Source organism: Lissotriton helveticus, chromosome 12, assembly GCF_964261635.1.
Source record: "Lissotriton helveticus chromosome 12, aLisHel1.1, whole genome shotgun sequence".
In the NCBI taxonomy this organism is placed as follows: Eukaryota; Metazoa; Chordata; class Amphibia; order Caudata; family Salamandridae; genus Lissotriton; species Lissotriton helveticus.
The window spans coordinates 394853856-394876989 of NC_136073.1; the positions used below are offsets into that span (position 1 = coordinate 394853856).

The 23134-nt window shown below is 48.8% G+C and overlaps 1 protein-coding gene across 10 annotated transcripts in view; it reads left to right on the forward strand.

Moving 5' to 3' along the window:
* LOC144799898 (uncharacterized) overlaps positions 1–23134 on the forward strand; it is a 390901-nt gene that overhangs the window by 306234 nt on the left and 61533 nt on the right. For 4 of the 10 annotated variants that reach the window (XR_013603897.1, XR_013603898.1, XR_013603899.1 and 1 more), the window contains one exon: positions 6060–6168. The exons of the other annotated variants lie outside the window; for them this stretch is intronic. Coding sequence is in view for 1 of the 4 variants with exons in the window: in XM_078671514.1 (XP_078527640.1) it covers positions 6060–6106 (47 nt within the window). In the remaining 3 variants the exon portion in view is untranslated. Of the gene's footprint in view, positions 1–6059; positions 6169–23134 lie in introns of those variants that run through there. 10 annotated transcript variants of the gene reach the window in all.

The window sequence follows — 23134 nt, forward strand, 5'->3', positions numbered from 1 at the left end:
CCCACCCTGATACTATCTCCTTTCTTTCAGAAGGGAGGAGAATTATTGATAGATACACTTTTTTTTCTTTTCTCTTTCTTTCTTACTTTTTCATCTTTTACTTCCTCTTAAACTTATTTCCTATGTCGAGGAAGGAGTGGGGGTGAAAGGAATGGGGAAGTCTGTAATATGAAATAAATTATGCACCTACTCATTTAAGTCAAGTAAATGACTAGAACACCGAAGGTACAAGGGCACGAATTACAGGTCTAATAGCCGTCCACACTACTACGGTCAGGCATTCTTTTTTCTAAGTGGTTGGCGTGGTGAGTGGCTGTGGCTTATGACTGATTACCATCATTCAGGCTTGGCCTGATTGTTCACACAAGGAGGGGGGTCGGTGGGGGGGAAGCGCGGGAGGGGTGGGCAGGGTCACAGGAGGCACGCACAGGTACTAATTTTGCACACACGAATCTTTACGGCTAGACTTGCTTCATTTTTCTCTTTTCTCATGGAGTTTAAACGGGCATTGGTGTACTCTTTAGATGGCTAGGTCAGAACCATTACGAATTGTCTCACTCAACGTTTGCGGTTTGAATGACGTGTCAAAGAGACAAAAGGTGGCCCTGGGCTTGCGGGCACTTGGGGGGAACATTATATGCTTACAGGAAACCCATGTAGAACAGTCCCAAAGACACCTATTAGACACATTAGGGTTTAAACTAGTGGGGGCTACCACACAAGAAGTTGAAACAAAGGGAGTAGGAATTTTAACTGATAGAAGACTCGCCATTAGCTGTCCACATACCAAATCAGATTCACTAGGGAGGTGGGCCATCACTCAGATTCAACTCCCTAACAAATCTTCTTTTACCCTTTGCTCATTATATGGGAGTAATACTGACGACCCTGGGGTCATTATTCAAGTATCCAGCGAACTAGCACATTGGCCCACCCCGATAGTGCTATGTGGGGATTTTAATATACACCTACCTGGCGACTGGGCCACCAACACAACATGGAGATACAAAGGAAGGAAGCCCCAAGTTTTTCAAGCCCTTACCAATCTTATCCAGACTCATGGATTAATAGATAGCTGGGCGAGTAAAAACCCTTTACAACCTGGGTATACCTTTTACTCGGCCCCGCATCAAGTATTGGTAAGACTGGACTACTTCTTTGTCTCTGCATCATTGGCCACCAGCTGTACTATAGACACTGCACCCCGCTTTATGTCCGACCATAACCCTCTTATTTTCACCATGAAGGAGTTTGGGCAATCTAGAGAGGCTTCCAGGTGGAGCTTTGAGAAAGCTTTATTGTACGACTCGAGCTATGTTAATCACATGCGAGGATGGATCCAGGAGTTCTTGGAGATAAATATTGGTTCTGCTTCCCAAATGACAGTCTGGGACACCTTAAAGGCTGGGGTTAGAGGCGAGACCCTCAGGTTCTCTGTCCAGAAAAATAGAGCGGAAAAAAACCAAGTCAAAGATCTCCAAGAAAAGTTAAGAAACATAGAAATAAAGCTAACTCAAGCAATCCATGCAGGATTAGATTGCCAGCTAGTCCAGCAAGAAGCAGTTTTGGCCAGGGCAGAAATAGGGGCGGTGTTTTGGGAAAAAATTGCGGCAAAGTGGACAGCGGCTAGGGAGAAGATCTATGAGTGTAGTGACAGCATTGAGCACTATTTAGCTGTCAGGACGAGACAACAAACCACCTCCAGTGAAATCCACACAATCAGACTCTCTTCAGGTACAGAGGTTTCTGATCCTAGTCTTATCCGGCATGGGTTCCAGGAGTTCTATGCCAAATTATATAAGGAAGAAAGCTGCTCCTCGGCCGACGTCCTAGATAGAGAGATCCTTGGCTATCTCAGTGAGATCGAACTAAGTCAACTTAGTTTAGAGGATAGCCAGCTTCTGGACCTTACCCCCACAAGGGAAGAAATACTGGATGCCCTTAATAGTCTCCCCGACGGGAAGGCTTCTGGCCCTGACGGCATTCCCGTTGAATTTTTAAAAATCTTTTCCAATCAAATCAAGGCCATATTCACAGAGGTAATTTCATCTATCTTCAGCGGAGCCTCTCCCCCTGCCTCCTGGTCCAGTGCTAGAATCTCCATCTTCCCAAAAAAGGATAAATCTCCACTGGACATGAGCTCTTATAGACCGATCACTCTTATCAACTATGACTCCAAAATATTTTCTAAAGTATTAGCCTCCAGAATATCCCGAATAGTGGAACCCCTTGTCTCAGAATGGCAACACGGTTTTATACCCAAGAAGGGGACCACCGAACACGTCAGGAGAGTTATTACTCTGTTTGACGCTGCCCAAGTAGCCGGAGACCCGATGTCACTCATATTACTCGACGCCGAAAAGGCATTTGATCGGGTCTCATGGCGATTTCTTTGGAGGGTAATGGACAGTATTGGGTTCGGGGGCAGGTTCATGCAGGCGATACAGGCACATTATTACAACCCAACTGCTAGTGTCACCATAAATGGACAACTAACGGTGCCCTTTAAAATCTCACGTGGCACCAGGCAGGGCTGCCCCTGTTCCCCGTTACTGTTCGCTCTTTACCTAGACCCCCTCATTAAGCAAATCAAGAAAAATCATAACATCTCTCCAGTAGTATATTTTCAAAACAGCTGTAAAATCCTGGCCTATGCTGACGATCTCGCTATTACCACTCCAGACCCTGCCAATTCCACATGGGCACTAGAAAGCGAAGCCCACAAATTTGGGGGATTATCCGGGTATGCTCTAAATAAGAACAAAACGCAGATTCTAGTAAACAATAGAATCACCTGGACTGATGCTAGAGTGGTGCCAAAGGCCAAATATCTGGGCGTATTGGTTACACCTAGGCTAGAGGAAATAGTTACAGCCAATTTGACTCCCCTTGCTGTCCGGACAAAAAAGGCATAAATTGATAATTTACATCTAACGCTGGTCAGCAGGTGTAACGACATCAAAATGACTTATTTCCCTAAACTACTTTATTTTTTTCGTTGTATACCCCTTGAGTTTAGTAAAAAAGACCTTCTTAAATTTCAACAAATTTGTACCCAATTTATTTGGGCATATGCTCAGCCTAGGCGTGCATTAAAATACCTCACGTTACCGAAAGAAAGAGGGGGATGGGCTTTTCCTAACATCACCATATACTATTGGGCGGCAGTTCTACAATACAGCTCCGTCCTACTAAGGGAATCCACCTGTGGAGCTGAATCATCTCTACCTTGACCTTTTCGGTCTTTGTTAGGGGAACAACATTGGAGTTGCTTAATCCGCGAAACAACTTATGGATATTACAATCGCGTTAAATTTAAGACGTTAATGAACTCTTATAAAGTTTTTCGCCATGTCAGGAAAATACTTGGAATCGGTAGACTTAATTTTTACTCCCCTATAATCAACAATAACAACTTACCTGCTATATTTAGCTCACCCTACCTGTCTGAATGGTACAGAGTAGGGATAATTAAACTAGGGGACCTCATAACAGCTAGGGGGATTGAACCCTTTTCGACTTTACAGACTAGATATAAAGTAAAAAGTCAAGATTCTTTAAATACATGGCTATTTACGACTACCTCTCTAGGAAAGTGGGAGGAACCAGCGGATTCGCTGAGGTTGAGCTTATGAATACTCTCCGGAATAACACTACTGCTCGTATTGGAAGTATTTATCAACTATTACATAAGGAATCCCCAGACAATCTAGAATCTATTGCTACTAAATGGCATACCAAACTTGACTCCCCTCAAAGTGTCTTTTTCAACTCCTTGCGACTATCTCAACAAATTCTAATTTCTGCCAAACTACAGGCACAACATTTTAAAACTATATTTTTCCTTTATATGACTCCTAGCAAAATCATCAAGTGGGGCTCTGGGAAAGGAACATTATGTCCACGCTGTTCCGAGGTAGGGGCGGACTCTATACATATATTTGCAACTTGTCCAATCATTGATTCCACCCTACTTAAAATACAGAACCTACTTGGGGAAATTACAAACCAACCAATCCTCTTAAATCCTACAACTATTCTTCTGGGTACACAATATGACACTTTAAGAGTAAAAGAGGAAGGACTGATTTTTATTGCAATGGCAGTTTGGAGGATCTGTGTGTCCTCCGGATGGCTAGACTCTGAGTCTCCTTCCTACGCACAATGGTTGGCTAGATTAGTTGCTACATATCATCTAGAAAGAGCCGTATATGCCAAGAAAGGAAGAAGGAAAAGGAGGACTGGGCTTGAAGTCTGGGGGGCATTCTCCAAGTGGATTGATCAACAAGGGCAGGGGGATCAAGAGACATAGGAAGGGAATCAGAAGCTATTACACCTTTTTTTTTTTTAGGCACACTGCTTTGTTACTATTTTTTTTCTTTTTTCTTGGTTTCTCTTTGTTGTATCCTTGTACCTGTGCCACCAGCTTTTATTGGCTGTGAGGGGTGGGGGGAGGGTGGGGGGGGGGGTCTTGAATCTTTCTTTCTTCACTCCTATGCTAAGAAACTGTTTTTATGAAAAAGCCAATAAAAACTTAAAAAAAAAAAAATTTTTTAAAAAGGAACCGCTGCCCGCGGGAGCCCTGATGAAGTCGCGGGCTACTAGCCCTGACTAAACACGTGTTGGCTGGGCGTGGTGGATAAAATCTGAATTGAAGAAACACTTCTATCAAGACTACTTCCACATTGTTTGTCTATTGGTTGTGTTTGATTACCTACAGCATTTACTCTATAAAAGGCGACGTGTGCACAGATACCTGTTGTAACAGTATAACATTTTGGCATGTATCTTTCCGCCGTCTTTGTAAGCCTGTGACATTACTGGGAGTTTCAGGAATTCCACTAGCAGCACTATGGGTGGACTCACTACAACTTACATAGTCAGAGAGTACTCAAAAAAGGCCTTTTTTTAAAAATTTTTGCTTTTGGGTTGCAAAAGAAATCACTGGTACGTGAACTTGTGCTCGCCGCCATAATGGCAGCTCACTCTGCTTTCACCCAAGAAATACAGACACAGGCCATGATGATGCAGACTCGCAGTACTTTAAGCAGTACATGCAAGTGGGGATCTGAATGTCTTAATTTTCTATTGGGGTGGCACTGCCACTGGCCATACTTCTTCCACTCAGCGTCTGCTCTACTCCATCATACACCTCTGCTATCGACGAGGAGGATAAAGAAGATAACATCCAGGCTTCGAAAGTACATCTATGATTCTTCTTGATGTCTCAAATCTACCAAAATTATTTTTTTTCAAAAACCAACTAACACCCTTTTCATTATATTTTAGAAAGCAGTGTCTTCTTATGTTGAATTGCATTCAACAAAACCATTCTTTACAGTCATAAATATTAAGACTCGCTCGTCCTTCGTTTCACCCTTCTTTAACTTTTCGTTCTTCACACCCCTAAACTTCATCTGATATGACTTGGCTTCACAAATCACAATAAAAATTGGCCAGCTGAGTTGAAGTGAAATAGAGGGGGCCATTGGTTACCAGAGAAGTACCACAGCTACTGCTATTAACAGTCAAGGTTGACTGTCTTCTACGTGATAGTCCAAAAAGTAGTTCTAAATTAGTAAATGTTCTTGACAGTACAGTGTACTTATACTAGTGTACTGTGTACTACTGTACAGTACATCTTACACTCCTTTGCGAGGCTATTCAAAAATATTTCAATAAGTAAGGAGTATAATAACTTACCACCGTCCGCCACCGCTGAGTCTTCACCCCCAGCTCCTCCTGTTGGCGCCGCCCCATCCTGAGTGGACCCCTCCGCACTGCTGGCCCCGGCACTGGTTGTCATCTGTGCCGCGTCAGATGTTGTGACGTCTAGGAAAAACATGTCATATTTTCAGATGCCATACACAACCCCCTATTTTGTCTCGTAACGGAAGAAGATGTTACATAACACATTTGTTTTATAACTGGGATTGAAAAAAAATAACGGTTTTGGGGAGGGTGTTAACCTTTTATATGCTTATTCCATTAAATGCTACACTTGTTCTTATGACAACTGATGAATGCTTGCTTAACGGGCACCATTTTTCTCATTACAGAAAGAAGATTACATTGCCCTTCTGCCAGACAATTCTCCAACTACTAGTAATTCATCACCAGCAGTACTGTGTTTTCATTTCTTAATTGAAAATAAAACTTTAAAACTAACAAACACAGTGTGGTTTTTGTTTATGAGTGAGTGAGCGGAAAGGTTTGAACTACTGCACTTGGCAGTCATGTTTCAGTGACTCAGATAGGCCGGGACTCGGAGGTAGTCTCTCTTCTTCTGTTCTTCTGGGTCGTAAAAATCATTGGTCAGACATTCTAGATAGTCTGTCAGGGGATTGGGGGTTCAACTTCTGTTCGGACTGAGGTATGTCGAAAGACGAACTGCACCTATCATCTTGTCCATACTTCTTTGTGTGCAGAATAGTCCCTGAAACACTAGCGGTATGGGATGTGCTCCTCTCAAATCAAAAAGGACACTGCTACCGTTTAGTTGGTGTAAACAATTACATTTTGTTGTTGCGAATTGGCAAAGCACTTACATTAAGAAGACTGGAATAGACAGCAAGGGCAACCCAGAGGACTACACTCAGTGCCTAGAGTTATTGCTGTATCAGAGTTTTGTTTCACACCGTTTGCCGAATGGGCAAGCTTAGCTACCTGCACAGACCTTCTCATAATTGTAAATAGTAGTAGCACAGAGAGTGATGGTAGAGGCAGGATAAGAATGTAGAAAGTAGTCTACATTAGAAGAAGATCCAAGACTATTTTGTAAAACATAGAATTATTAGGAACCAGTTTATAATAAATAGGGGCTGTAAAAGTTAGGGAAGTATAAGTATTAAGATAACAATAAGACAACTTACTGGGGCCAGCAGAAGAGCCTGGAAGGGACTGCTCCTGTCCAACTTCTGCCACCGGAGTCTCTGTCGCCGCCGCCTTGCCCCTGGGAGTTTCTGCTGGTGATCATGAAATAAAGAAACACAACATGGATGATTGTTTTTTGGGAAATATTTGATTTCTTTGTACTCAATCTAAAATTATGTCGGGGAAACAAATTAACATCAATTGCATCTGATCTGGTCAACTAAGAGGATAGTAGTACAGTATTGCAGGATTCGCAGACCGTCTAATAGGAAAGTTATGTAATTCACTAACTACATCAACAACAAAAAGGTTCTACTACGACTGCCCTCACTCAGCAGCACGAGACGTCGCGTGACAGACACAGTCCGTCATCATGATTGCAGACCACTAACAAATGTCCTAGAACAAGTAATAAATAGTATACTCAACGTATCAATCCACCACTATCTCTTCAAAGTGGCAGCAGCAGGAGTACAAAGAAGGACTAGACTTGAGTCTACTGTCTCTAGCATTACGACGAATGCTCTCAAATGACTAAAAAGTTGCAAACAAGTAAGCATAGTATCAACGCCAATAACCAGGCGAGCACCTGCAATAACAGAAGCTATTTAAACATTAATTTACCTGCAATGTAATCTAATCAGCAGCATTCGTACTCTGCAGGAAAAAATATAGATTAGCAATATAACAGAGCAGAAGGAAAAAAAGTAGTTATTAAATAGCTACTTACCAAGCCCAGGGATCTCCACACCAAGCAGGTCGACGAGGTCATGCTCCCGGTCCAAGATGTCACTCCACCGGTGCGTCACTTGGTGGTAGGTGCGCCGGACCACAGACTCCTTATGCATGCGCCGGCACACCGTGTCCCACAGCTGGCGACGCTCCCGGAGGCCGTAACCGGAAGCAATCTGCCCACCTGCTGCCACGGTCTTAGGGAGGTGGACCTGGTAAAACCCAGCAAGGCGGCCACCTCCACCGCAGAAAAGATCTCCTTGGGCTGCACTTCCTCCCCCCTCCAACGCCCGCAAGGGAGCCGGGTACGTGGGGCTGGTCCCTTCCCCTTGCCCTTGTTGACTCCCTTAGCCATGGTCCTGGGCACAAGAAGAAGGAAAGAAGAATAGGTGTGGAAAAAAATAAGAGAGAGAGCAAAAGAAATAAAGTAGGTAATAAAGTAACAAAAAGTAAAAAAAACACAAAATATAGATGTAGGAAATTGAAGAGAGAGATAATAAGCAAAAAAAAAACCAAAAAAAGTTCAGAAAAACATAGGATTTCAAAGATGTAAGGTGGATAGAGAGGTAGCATGCCCAAAACCATAGCAGTGAATGAAAAACAAGATGGCTGCGCCCATAGAGGACCGCGTGGGTAAGTTTGCGCGATATTTTCCCCGCGAGCACGCAAAAACGCTCACTAATACGTAATCGCGCGCCGCATACGACGCGAACTCGCAACGAGCGGCCGGAAACGGAAACACGTCACGCAAACAAGATGGCCACGCCCGTACATGACCTCATGGGCAATCTCGGAGTCGGTGCGCTGCAAGCGGCCCGCGAAGAAGCAAAAAACCGCGCGAACACGCAAAAAAAACGAAAAACCGCCCGAACATGCCAAAAAAAAGAGAAATCAGCAAATTCGCACGAATTTGCGGATTGCAAGTTCGATTTCGTGTCCCGCAAATCTCGCGAAATGGAAGAAAAACAAAATTTGGAAAACTGAAAGCACTTAGCAGGTGCAAAAGTTCAAACTAATTTGTAACCATTCCCTGTAGTGCTTCCTGAGGGGCCCCTCCAGAGTTCAGTTGCCTACTTTCAACTATTCTCTGACCCTGCTCTGACCCTCAAAGCAGGGTCAGAGAATAGTTACAAGTATGGCACATTGCTCCTGTAAAAAAAATCACTGCAACAGGAAGGTCTTACAGCTAAGGAAGCAGGTGCCAGACTTGAAGCACAAATTCAGTGACACATTAACCAGCCCCAAATTAAATCATCTCAGTTGAGGCTGGGAAGGTGTGCTTTGCTTTCCCCCCATAATCTACAGTGGTGAACAAGAGGATGGCAGTGGCAAACCAGAGGGTGGCAGTGATGAACCAGAGGGTGGCAGCCTTGAACCAGAGGGGGACAGTGCTGATCCAGAGGGTGGCAGTGGCAAACCAGAGGGTGGCAGTGATGAACCAAAGGGTGGCAGGGAGGAACCAGAGGATGGCAGCAATCAACCAGAGGGTGGCATTGATGAACCAGAGGGTGGCAGTGATCAACCAGAGGGTGGCAGTGATGAACCAGAGGGTGCTGTGATAAACCAGAGGGGGACAGTGATGATCCAGAGGGTGGCAGTGGCAAACGAGAGGGTGGCAGTGATGAACCAGAGGGTGGCAGGGATGAACCAGAGGATGGCAGTGATCAACCAGAGGGTGGCAGCCTTGAACCAGAGGGGGACAGTGATGATCCAGAGGGTGGCAGTGGCAAACCAGAGGGTGGCAGTGATGAACCAGAGGGTGGCAGGGATGAACCAGAGGGTGCTGTGATAAACCAAAGGGGGACAGTGATGATCCAGAGGGTGGCAGTGGCAAATGAGAGGGTGGCAGTGATGAACCAGAGGGTGGCAGGGATGAACCAGAGGGTGGCAGTGATGAACCAGGGGGTGCTGTGATAAACCAGAGGGGGACAGTGATGATCCAGAGGGTGGCAGTGGCAAACAAGAGGGTGGCAGTGATGAACCAGAGGGTGGCAGGGATGAACCAGAGGATGGCAGTGATCAACCAGAGGGTGGCAGCCTTGAACCAGAGGGGGACAGTGATGATCCAGAGGGTGGCAGTGGCAAACCAGAGGGTGGCAGTGATGAACCAGAGGGTGGCAGGGATGAACCAGAGGGTGCTGTGATAAACCAGAGGGGGACAGTGATGATCCAGAGGGTGGCAGTGGCAAACAAGAGGGTGGCAGTGATGAACCAGAGGGTGGCAGGGATGAACCAGAGGGTGGCAGTGATGAACCAGAGGGTGCTGTGATAAACCAGAGGGGGACAGTGATGATCCAGAGGGTGGCAGTGGCAAACGAGAGGGTGGCAGTGATGAACCAGAGGGTGGCAGGGATGAACCAGAGGATGGCAGTGATGAACCAGAGGGTGGCAGCCTTGAACCAGAGGGGGACAGTGATGATCCAGAGGGTGGCAGTGGCAAACCAGAGGGTGGCAGTGATGAACCAGAGGGTGCTGTGATAAACCAGAGGGGGACAGTGATGATCCAGAGGGTGGCAGTGGCAAACGAGAGGGTGGCAGTGATGAACCAGAGGGTGGCAGGGATGAACCAGAGGGTGGCAGGGATGAACCAGAGGGTGCTGTGATAAACCAGAGGGGGACAGTGATGATCCAGAGGGTGGCAGTGGCAAACGAGAGGGTGGCAGTGATGAACCAGAGGGTGGCAGGGATGAACCAGAGGATGGCAGTGATCAACCAGAGGGTGGCAGCCTTGAACCAGAGGGGGACAGTGATGATCCAGAGGGGGACAGTGATGATCCAGAGGGTGGCAGTGGCAAACCAGAGGGTGGCAGTGATGAACCAGAGGGTGGCAGGGATGAACCAGAGGGTGCTGTGATAAACCAGAGGGGGACAGTGATGATCCAGAGGGTGGCAGTGGCAAACGAGAGGGTGGCAGTGATGAACCAGAGGGTGGCAGGGATGAACCAGAGGATGGCAGTGATCAACCAGAGGGTGGCAGTGATGAACCAGAGGGTGGCAGTGATGAACCAGAGGGTGGCAGTGGCAAACCAGAGGGTGGCAGTGATGAACCAGAGGGTGGCAGTGATGAACCAGAGGGTGGCAGTGATGAACCAGAGGGTGGCAGTGATGAACCAGAGGGTGCTGTGATAAACCAGAGGGGGACAGTGATGATCCAGAGGGTGGCATTGGAGAACCAGAGGGTGGCAGTGATGAACCGGAGGGTGACCGCGATGAACCACAGGGTCGCTAACAGGCTGGACACGTAGAAACAACATGGTCGCGACCGTTGCGACCACATAAGTAATTTCGCGTTCCCGAACTTGTACAAAACCCTCGCGAACTGGCAAAAACAGAAAATTCGTAAATTCGCACGAATTCGCGAATTTTGCGGATCGCGAGTTCGCAAATTCGCGGACCGCGAGTTCGTAAAATTCGCCCATGCTTACATACTTCCATCCGGTTTGCGAATTTGGGTTATTATTGGCGGGTCAGGCCTATCTCGCACTAGACGGGCTAACAATGTACCAGTTCTATCTGCTTCTTAGTGTTTTCGCTGCATGAATGCCCTATGCTCAATTATCCTTAGGGACTCTAGTATTTCAGCGTGGTAAATACGGGCACTCTGTAGTGCTTCTCTTTTATTCGGGTCCGCCACTGTCTCCTGTTCTAGTGTGGTCATTTGTTGGTCAACTCTGAGCAAGCGTTGATGTGTCTCCTGCCGGGCTCCCACTATCTGCCCTATTGACACCCCCCGTACCACTACCTTTAGTGTATCCCATTCTATTAAGTTAGATGAGGCTGTGTTCCAATTTTCTGCTAGATAATTTGTAATGGTGGTGGAGAGTGTTGTTCTAAATGGAGCATCCTCTAGTAAATTTGGGTGTAGTTTCTAGGTGGGTAAAGGGTTTGGTACATTACCCCAGGTAAGTGTGAACTCTAGGGGATTGTGGTCCGAGAAGGTTTTTGCCAAATATGTGGACTGGCAGACCTGGGTGACAATGGAATTGGAGCAGAAGAACCTATTTATCCTAGTATGGGGACTTTGTATGGGGAATAAAAAGAATACTCTTTATGTGTAGGGTGTAGATGTCGCCATTCATCAGAAAGCACCCAGCCATCTGCCCAAATATTGAATATGGCTGCTAGCTTACGGGCATTTGTACCATGAAAGGGAGGGTGGGATCTACCTATGTTTGTGTCTAAAACAGCGTTCTAATGATCTCCCAACACCCATGGGATACCATCCCACTCAGCCAACGCTGCACTCAATCGGTGGAGAAATTGGTCCTGATCAAAATTGGGGGCATAGATACTGCCCAGAATCACCAAGGAGCCATCTAGCGTACCCTTCAATAGGATTTTTCTTCCTTGGTCATCGATTCGGCATCCCATTTGATAAATGGGACCCCGTGGCGTAGCTATATGGTCGTACCCCTAGCAAATGCCAAATAGTTAGTAGAGTAGATCTGCCCTTGCCATTGTTTGCATGTTTTTTGTGTTTCTGACTCGGTTAGATGGGATTCCTGCAGAAAGACTATATGGACATTGCGCCGAAGGAGATAGGCGTGTATACGGTGCCTCTTCTGAATCGCACCCATCCCCCATACATTCCACGTTATTAGATTATAAGACCCTAAGGTGACAGTGGTGGAATATCCGCGGTATGTACACCCCAGCGCGACGCTACTCTGTTTTCTCATTCTTGCAGCGACACGGGGTGGGGGTCGCGCTGCTACGAGACGCACATGTCCCGAGCAGAACTTGGGAAGCTCCGTAAGAGATGGAGAGGTCAAATATACGGTACGGAGTACTCAGCGCATGCACGCGGCATGCTAATCTGGGTAAGGGCCGGAGTTCCGTTTATATGCGAAGAGGCGACGGTAGATCAGGAAGGCAGATACTCCCTGGTGAAGGGGAAACTCAATGGGCAGACGATTCTGCTGGGTTCCTTATATGCCCCCAACACAGGCCAACACGCATTCCTGGGTGGCCTGAGCCGAATCCTCCACCCATACGCGGGGCTCCCATGGTTATTAGGCAGAGATTTTAACATGGTATTGGATACATACCTGGACCGGTCCTTCCCTCCACTACACTCTGCGCCGGTGGTGTCAAACGCGCGGGCGCTACAGGCCTGGCTTGCCCACTGGGAGATACATGACCTTTGGCCGGTACAACATCCCACCGATAGAATATATTCATATTACTCAGCGGTTCACGGCCTACATGTCCGCCTAGACCGCGTGGTGGGCTCCCAGTCGCTACTTCCACTCCTGGCCGAGTCGACATACCTAGGTAGGACGCACTCCGACCAAAACCCTCTGTTATTTCGGATTGGCTGGGATGCGGGTCGACCGCCAGTGCCTGTGTGGAGGCTGCAACCGGCCACTCTTGAGGATGCCGAGTTTCGCTCCTCGTTGGGCACAGCCATTCTGGCATACTTAGAGGATAATGCGGAGACGACGGACGACCCATTACTTGAATGGGACGCGCATAAGGCAACTATCCGGGGGCACTGTATTGGCGCCACCTGGAACATCCGCAGGACGGTGTCTAATTCCCTGGCCAGGCTTGAGTTGAAACTCCTGCGATACGAGAGGGAGGGTGAGGGTGCCGGAAGGCACTCGGCCAGGCTGGAGGAGCTGAGAGGGGAACATGCAGCCTTAATGGAACGGCTAAGGTGCCATAACTATGCGGCGCACACGGCCAAGACACATGCCAAGGCAGGCAGGGCTGGGAGGCTGCTGGCTTGGCTGGTGCAGAGATCGGACCGGGGAGCATTGGTGGGAGCCATCCGTATGGGGGAAGGGGAAATGGTCTACACACAGCGCGAAATTCACCAGTCGATGACTGCACATTATAGGCGCCTGTATACGGCCAGGAGCATTGGCTCTGGGCGTGCGCTGGAGGTGTTCTTAGACCTGGTGGCGCTGCCCACTGCCACTGACGCCCAGAACAGGACGCTCTGTGCCTCGCTCACCTTAGAAGAAGTCGGGGAAGCGATTCAGGCCCTGGCGACTGGGAAATCCCCGGGACCGGACGGCCTGCCCGCCGAATACTACAAGGCCAACAGAGAGGTTCTGGCGCCCTGGCTACTCCGACTATATAATACAGACGAGGATAGGTCCCGCTATCTCTGCGAGAGGCCTTTCTGGTGTCACTCCCCAAACCCGGCAGGGACCCCACAGAGTTGGGATCGTACCGTCCACTAGCTATGCTGAACGTGGATTACAAGATTTACGCCAAACTCCTTGCAGAACGGTTGGCGTCCGGTTGTCCCACACCTGGTGCACCTGGACCAAAATGGCTTCGTACCAGCGCGGTCCACATCGCTGAACCTTAGACGGTATTTCAGGGTGGCAGCAGGAGCGACGGAGGACTGGCCTAAAGCGGGATGCCTAATACTAGACCTAGAAAAAGCGTTTGACAGCTTGGAGTGAGGGGACCTGAAGTCAGTCCTGGAGAAGTATGAGCTCGACACTGATTTCCTGCAGATGGTGGGCCTCCTATACCGGGACCCGGTGGTCCGGGTGAGATTGGGACCCTACATATCGGAGGCGGTGGCGGTGGGCAGGGGCACCTGGCAGGGGTGCCCGCTGTCCCCGCTGCTCTTTGCGCTTGCCATGGAGCCTCGGGCCGCGGCCATGCGGCAGACACTGGGCGTTGGGATTCCGTTGGGGGATGGTGTGCACCAGGTGTCACTTTATGCCGATGACCTACTGGTTTTTGTCAGAGATGTGAGCGCTATCCCAGGCAGTCTGGCCCGCCTACTAGATGACTTTGCGGAGCTTTCCGGCCTTCGAGTCAACGCGGGCAAATCGGGCCTCTTTGCGTTTAGAGATGGGGTGGAGGACCCGAGGTTCAGGCTACAGGGCAGGAGAGTCCAGTGGATGGCGGACACATTTAAGTACCTGGGAATTCAGATTTATCGCCAACCGGCTGATCTATATGACGGGAACCTGGGCCGCGCAGTGACCGCGCTCAGATCACAGGTTGGCTTCTGGTCCACGCTTCCGCTGACATCCACGGGTAGAGTAGCCCTAGCCAAAATGGTCATGCTTCCGCGCTTGCTCTACTACTTCGCTAACCTGCCCCTGTTTCTGCCAGCTTAGTTTTTTAACGCGCTGAATAGGATCCTCCGCAATTTTGTCTGGGGCTCCTGCAGGTATCGACTGGCACTTTGGAAGCTGTTCCTCCCCACCGATAAGGGCGGATTCGCTGCCCCCTGCTTTGAGCACTACTACCTTGCTGCACAACTTCAGTGGGTTGCCCGCTGGTTGGTGGACAGAGGAAGGGAGGACGCGGCCACCAGGGATCCTCCATACACTCTGGAGCGAATACAAGTACTGTTTCACCCACTGACTGCCCCGGGCGCCTTACCCCGCTACTGCTGACGGTGGCATATCAGTGCTTCCGCAGGATGCTGAGACTCACGCGAGTAATCCTCCCGTACGCGCCGGCGGTGCCCTTGGAGGGCTCCCCGGGAGGAGAAGGGGTTCTTACGCGTCCTGCGCTGGAGAGATGGCATGATGCAGGCATACAAACGCTAGGCGATCTGTACAGGGACGGGGCGCTGATACCTTATGAGACGCTGGTCACCGACGAGGGGCTCCCACCAGGGGGGTTCCTGCTGCATCGATCCCTCCTGGCACGCATGGCTAGGGGATGGGGGGATGTTGCGACGGAACCCGAACAGCATCTTACCATACAATATTTGCACGTCATGGGGAGGGGAGGCACTTGATTAAGTGGTTTGCTGCGTCGCTGAGAGTACATACGGCAATAAGCCTGGACGCCCTACGGGGTAAATGGGAGCAAGATCTGGGGCGGGCCCTTGACGATAAGGAATGGGAGAGGGTTCTCAAGAGCCCGGTGAGGATCCCCCGGAACATGCGGTTCCGCCAAATTCAGATCTACATCATACATAGGGCCTACTTAACTCCAGCATTAATCAATAGGTATTTCCACAGGGCGGACGCAGCTTGCCCCAGATGCGAGGCTGTGGACGCGGACATACTACACATTCTGTGGGGATGTACAGGGCTGGGCACTTATTGGGAGGACATTGGTAGACTTCTTGCGCGATGTAACGGGCGCAACATCCCATGCAACTGGCCTGAATTCCTCCTACATCTATTTAAGAGGCCCCGGAAAGATAAAGCATTGTCCCGGTTCCTGGACCTGGGGTTGGTGGTGGCGGTGCGTCTCCTCACCAAGAGGTGGAAGGCGCGGGATCCACCCAGCACACAGGCTTGGACCCTGTCCCTTCAGGCGTGGGCCAGGGCGGAATGGACCGCCATACAGCGGGAAGAAATAGTGGGACTCCGCAGGGAGCCTATGGCCGATACTTGGGAGCGCATGCTACGCAATCTGCAGTCGGGTGGGGTAGCTGCTGCTGAAGGGACGGTGGAGGGCTAGATGGGACTGCTGCCTACCAGGGGATGCGCGCTGCAGACACTACACGCGGACACTTACAGGGTGCATTGCGTGGCATTGAGGGCGGAGGAGCGATGGGAACTGAAGACATGTGGAGATGGGGAGAAGGACAGCTCAGCGGGTGGAGGGGGGGAGACCGGGGTGGGTACCGGAGGCAAGGGGGGGACAAAACTGACTGTCTGCTCAAGACCACGTTGCACTGTGCTTGGCTGCATTAACAAAGTTAAGAGTTCACTGTTTGGGAATAGGACTAATTTCTGTAACTGGAGCTGGGTTACATAGGCCCCCCTTCACATTATTCGGATTTGGACACACTCTGGCACACATGCTAATTATGAGAATGTTTACACAGCACGCTGCAGCACCTCATGGGCATAAGGTATTCAAGCATCTGACGATCGCAATATAACTGCAGCAATGTGTTGGATGATTTTGTATATGTGCATTGTGCCGTTTGTGGAAATGAAACTGAAAATGCCAATAAACAGATTTGACAAAAAAATTGGTGGCGGTGGTCATTGTATTGTGATGGTGGCGGTATTGGTGGTGGGGTGGTATTGGTGGTGGTGGTATTGGTGGTGGTGGTGGTATTGGTGATGGTATTGGTGGTGGTGGTATTGGTGGCATTGGGGGTGGGATTGGTGGGGATGGTATTGGTATTGATGGTGGTATTGGTGGTGGTGTTGGTGGTAGTATTGGTGGTGGTGGTATTGATGGTGGTGGTATTGATGGTGGTGGTGGTGATATTGGTGGTGGTGGTATTGGTTGTGGTATTAGTGGTGGTATTGGTGGTGGTATTTCTGGTGGTGGTGTTTGTGGTGGTATTGGTGGTGATGGTATTGGGGTCTTGGTGGTAATACTGTTGGCGGTGGTATTGGTGGTGGGATTAGATTGGGGGTGGTAGTGGTATTGGTGGTAGTTGTATTGGTGGTGGGGGGGTGGTATTGGTGGTGATGGTATAGGTGGTAGTGGTGCTATTGGTGGTGGTGGTATTGGTGTTGGTGGTATTGATGGTGGTATTGGTGGTGGTGTTGGTGGTGGTATTGGTGGTCGTGGTGGTATTGGTAGTGGGAGTGGTGGTGGTATTGGTGGTGGTGGTGGTATTGCTGGTGGAGGTATTGGTGGTGGTGGTAGTGGTGGTATTGCTGGTGGTAATGCTTTGGTGATGGTATTGGTGGTGGTGGTATTAGTGGTGGTGGTATTGATGCCGGTGGTATTAGTGGTGGTGGTATTGGTGGTGATGGTATTGGTGGTGATGGTGGTGGTTTTGGTGGTGGTGGTATTGGTGGTGGTATTGGTGGTGGTGGTGGTCTTGGTGGTATTGGTGCTGATGATATTGGTGGTATTGCTTGTGGTGGTATTGGTGGTATTGATGGTGGTGGTGGTAGTGGTGGTATTGGTGGTGGTGTTATTGGTGGTGGTAGTATTGGTTGTTGTGATGTTGGTGGTGGGGTGGTATTGGTGGTGGTGGTGGTAATGGTGGGGCTGGTTCTGGTATTGGTGGTGTGGTTGAAAATGCCAATAAACAGATTTGACAAAAAAATTGGTGGCGGTGGTCATTGTATTGTGATGGTGGCGGTATTGGTGGTGGGATTGGTGGTGGGGTGGTATTGGTGGTGGTGGTATTGGTGGTGGTGGTATTGGTGGTGGTGGTGGTATTGGTGATGGTATTGGTGGTGGTCGTATTGGTGGCATTGGGGGTGGGATTGGTGGGGATGGTATTGGTATTGATGGTGGTATTGGTGGTGTTGGTGGTAGTATTGGTGGTGGTGGTATTGATGGTGGTGGTATTGATGGTGGTGGTGGTGATATTGGTGGTGGTGGTATTGGTTGTGGTATTAGTGGTGGTATTGGTGGTGGTATTTCTGGTGGTAGTGTTTGTGGTGGTATTGGTGGTGATGGTATTGGGGTCTTGGTGGTAATACTGTTGGCGGTGGTATTGGTGGTGGGATTAGATTGGGGGTGGTAGTGGTATTGGTGGTAGTTGTATTGGTGGTGGGGGGTGGTATTGGTGGTGATGGTATAGGTGGTAGTGGTGCTATTGGTGGTGGTGGTATTGGTGTTGGTGGTAGTGTTGGTGGTGGTATTGGTGGTCGTGGTGGTATTGGTAGTGGGAGTGGTGGTGGTATTGGTGGTGGTGGTATTGCTGGTGGAGGTATTGGTGGTGGTGGTAGTGGTGGTATTGCTGGTGGTAATGCTTTGGTGATGATATTGGTGGTGGTGGTATTGGTGGTGGTATTAGTGGTGGTGGTATTGATGCCAGTGGTATTAGTGGTGGTGGTATTGGTGGTGATGGTATTGGTGGTGATGGTGGTGGTTTTGGTGGTGGTGGTATTGGTGGTGGTGGTGGTCTTGGTGGTATTGGTGCTGATGATATTGGTGGTGGTGGTATTGCTGGTGGTGGTATTGGTGGTATTGATGGTGGTGGTGGTAGTGGTGGTATTGGTGGTGGTGTTATTGGTGGTGGTAGTATTGGTTGTTGTGATGTTGGTGGTGGGGTGGTATTGGTGGTGGTGGTGGTAATGGTGGGGCTGGTTCTGGTATTGGTGGTGTGGTTGAAAATGCCAATAAACAGATTTGACAAAAGAATTGGTGGCGGTGGTCATTGTATCGTGGTGGTGGCGGTATTGGTGGTGGGGGTGGGATTGGTGGTGGGGTGGTATTGGTGGTGGTGGTATTGGTGGTGGTGGTGTTGGTGGTGGTGGTATTGGTGGTGATGGTATTGGTGGTGGTGGTGGTATTGGTGATGGTATTGGTGGTGGTGGTATTGGTGGCATTGGTGCTGGGATTGGTGGGGATGGTATTGGTATTGATGGTGGTATTGGTGGTGGTGTTGGTGGTAGTATTGGTGGTGGTGGTATTGGTGGTGGTATTAGTGGTGGTGGTATTGATGCCGGTGGTATTAGTGGTGGTGGTATTGGTGGTGATGGTATTGGTGGTGATGGTATTGGTGGTGATGGTGGTGGTGGTATTGGTGGTGGTATTATTGGTGGTGGTATTGGTGGTGGTGGTGGTCTTGGTGGTATTGGTGCTGATGATATTGGTGGTGGTGGTATTGCTGGTGGTGGTATTGGTGGTATTGATGGTGGTGGTGGTAGTGGTGATGTTGGTGGTGGGGTGGTATTGGTGGTGGTTGTGGTAATGGTGGGGCTGGTTCTGGTATTGGTGGTGTGGTTGAAAATGCCAATAAACAGATTTGACAAAAAAATTGGTGGCGGTGGTCATTGTATCGTGGTGGTGGCGGTATTGGTGGTGGGGGTGGGATTGGTGGTGGGGTGGTATTGGTGGTGGTGGTATTGGTGGTGGTGGTATTGGTGGTGGTGGTGGTGGTATTAGTGATGGTATTGGTGGCATTGGTGCTGGGATTGGTGGGGATAGTATTGGTATTGATGGTGGTATTGGTGGTGGTGTTGGTGGTAGTATTGGTGGTGGTGGTATTGATGGTGGTGGTATTGATGGTGGTGGTGGTGATATTGGTGGTGGTGGTATTGGTTGTGGTATTAGCGGTGGTATTGGTGGTGGTATTTCTGGTGGTGGTGTTTGTGGTGGTATTGGTGGTGATGGTATTGTGGTCTTGGTGGTAATACTGTTGGCGGTGGTATTGGTGGTGGGATTAGATTGGTGGTGGTAGTGGTATTGGTGGTAGTTGTATTGGTGGTGGGGGGTGGTATTGGTGGTGATGGTATAGGTGGTAGTGGTGCTATTGGTGGTGGTGGTATTGGTGTTGGTGGTATTGATGGTGGTATTGGTGGTGGTGTTGGTGGTGGTGGTATTGGTGGTGGTGGTGGTGGTATTGGTAGTGGGAGTGGTGGTGGTATTGGTGGTGGTGGTATTGCTGGTGGAAGTATTGGTGGTGGTGGTAGTGGTGGTATTGCTGGTGGTAATGCTTTGGTGATGGTATTGGTGGTGGTGGTATTGGTGGTGGTATTAATGGTGGTGGTATTAGTGGTGGTGGTGGTATTGGTGGTGATGGTATTGGTGGTGATGGTGGTGGTTTTGGTGGTGGTGGTATTGGTGGTGGTATTATTGGTGGTGGTATTGGTGGTGGTGGTGGTCTTGGTGGTATTGATGGTGGTGGTGGTAGTGGTGGTATTGGTGGTGGTGTTATTGGTGGTGGTAGTATTGGTTGTTGTGATGTTGGTGGTGGGGTGGTAGTGGTGGTGGTAATGGTGGGGCTGGTTCTGGTGGTGGTATTGGTGCTGATGATATTGGTGGTGGTGGTATTGCTGGTGGTGGTATTGGTGGTATTGATGGTGGTGGTGGTAGTGGTGGTATTGGCGGTGGTGTTATTGGTGGTGGTAGTATTGGTTGTTGTGATGTTGGTGGTGGGGTGGTATTGGTGGTGGTGGTGGTAATGGTGGGGCTGGTTCTGGTATTGGTGGTGTGGTTGGTGGGGATAGTATTGGTGGTGGTATTGGTGGTGGTATTGGTGGGGGTGGATGTGGTGGTATTGTTGGTGGTGGTGGTATTGGTGGTAATGGTGGGGGTGGTTGTGGTATTGGTTATTGGTGGTGGTGGTGTGGTTGTTAACAAAACAAGCTTTTGAAAACAGCCCTTCAGGTGGCTTTAGTGCAGATGACATGTAACACACATGTGCTGTTGTCAGCTTCAGCCCGATTATGTACTACCTGGAATTCACATGACTTAATTCGCTAATCCTTTCTAAATACATTTTACTTGGGGGGTGGAAACAGACACAAGATATTGCCGGGTTAAAGTGTTGAAAGAGGGCGCCGTGTTTTGGGGTCGTACAAACAAAGGGTATCCCAACTGGTATGATTCATAGGCAATTATTTAAGGATATGCATACAACATTATCCACAAGGAAAGCAAGGAGACTCTATTTAGTTATAGTATGTGCTCTTGGCATCATTTATATAAGCAAGTTCAGGTAGAATGGGGAAGGAAACAATTAAATAATACAGTTGTAACAGCACTGTAATACATAAATGAAAATAATTGGTTTAACCCAAGTGGCACAGGTGCTCGTGGTTTGTGAGTGAAAACCTAGGTAGCAGCTCAAGTGAAAGTGTGAACAGCGTGGGCGGCGCAAGGTGACTAGTGTAGAAATATATACAGTGAATAGTTGTCACAGTATGGTTCAGAGTAACTGAGAGAGTACGTTTCTACTTCAATTCAATTTCATTGTTCGTGAACCACTTTGTGAAAAGGCGCCTATGGTTGCGCTGGTGTGTCGACGGCGTTTCGATCCACAAAATTCGGGATCATCTTCAGGACGAGGTAGGGTTGAAGACAGTGTGGTGACAGCGTGGATCTGCTGTACATACCGGAGATGGCGAAGAATCCGTTGTAAACAGGCCGGCGCAGGTCTCAGGAACCGGTCAGGCCATAGTTGCCGGACAAAGCGGTTGAAGTAATCGCGGTCCGTTGGTTCCAGTAAGCCGATCCCGAAGTGGTCGGTCTTGATGGAATGGATCTCTCTGGAGCATGGGTTCGGCGAAGAGCTCGATCACGGCTGGCGTGTTTTGGGGTCGGCCGTGCTTCTTAAAAAAACACAAGCGGTTTCAGCTGAAGCAGCACATGTCTGGCCTGCACTAAGAGAAACTCAATGAAGTAAATAGTGCTTACAGACTAAATAAAAGGTCTGTGTAACAACCAAAGTAAAGGGGCCAGTAGCCATGGGAGGCTAAAAATAAAGACAAGGCCATACTAAGGAGGGACTAACAAGCCTATTAACAAATCTGGAAACCGGATTTTAGGAAAGACAATGACACAAGGCAATAAAAAATATGGGTGGAGAGCGGGCGTAGATTTTTCCCATACTCTACAACAGCAGTCTTGTAGAGCGAGCAGCGCATGCGCGGTGCCACTAGGCTCGACCTAAAAATCACCACCATCCAACCTAATTTACTATCAGTGTAGCACCTTCCTCACATTCTTGTGCTCAGTTATAAGCCCAGAGGCCACATTTGCACGCTATAGTACACCGAATTTCAAGGACAAAGAATGAATACATTGATAAAGGAAGATAAGGCGTTGTCTATATTGCACCTACTTGAGAAAAAGGGTGGTTGGTGGGAGGTCATGGGGAAAAAGATTTGTCATTTTGGGGTGCACGTGCCAAAAAGAAGGGCCACTTTTCTGCTCTGTTTTTCCAAGTGGAAATAAACTTAACACATGAAAATAAAAGCATTGTATAAACATTTATCACCTTGGGATACTTTGAAAGCATTGGCAGGATTCATACCCTTGTCCTGTGTGAGCCTGTGCTACCAGAAGCACACTACTTACCACTGAGCTATAGCTCCTGGGTGGTCTAGACCTTTGCAGTAGTAACTGTAAGCACAATACAGACCCTTGTGTCATTGACTTTGGATTCCATTACACATGAAAAGGATGACCATGATATAGGTATGATTAGAAAAAATACTAAAAGGGAAGCCAGTGTGGTCCATTGGGTACATTCCTGACGGCAAATAGGGTTCAAATCCCAGGTTCGGCACCAAGTGACAGATGGTGGTGCAGCAGAGGTAAGTTGGAGGTGCACCTGCCTGGTAATTCAAATGTTTGTGTGTGTGTGTGTGTGTGTGTGATGTTTTAGAGAGGAGTCATGCCTGGCAAATGGTGATTGCAGAGTGGCTGGTAAGTAACATGGGTCTGGCGAGAGCAAGGGTGGGGATCAGTGACAGGGGTGAGGAAGAAACAGGTGTTGAGTGAGTTGGTGTGTAGGGTGGGTGAGCTAAGGGGATAGGTATAGAGGGAGTGCAAGGGTAGGTGGGTGGGATAAGAGGGGCAAAGAAGGGGGTATAGTTGAAGGAGGAGCTTGGGACCGAGTGGCCATAGATGTAGGCACTTATGTAGTGGTTCCCTACCCCACAGATGGGATGATTACAATAGAATGGGGAATCCCATTTTCTTTTACTGCACCCCAGCTACACTATCAGATTCAGGGGGTGGCAGCCGAATTTGGGGGGGAGCAGTATTACAAAGGGTTTGGGGGTGCATTATGAAGGGAGATGGGGGCACAGAATGAGATGCCTTCTCTGTAATTTTGGGTTGGCTACCCATAGTTTTCATTGCTCCCCTCCTCCCTTATGGGATGCACCACAAAATGATAGGGCAACGGGGGGACTAGGGGGAAAACAGGTTTGTG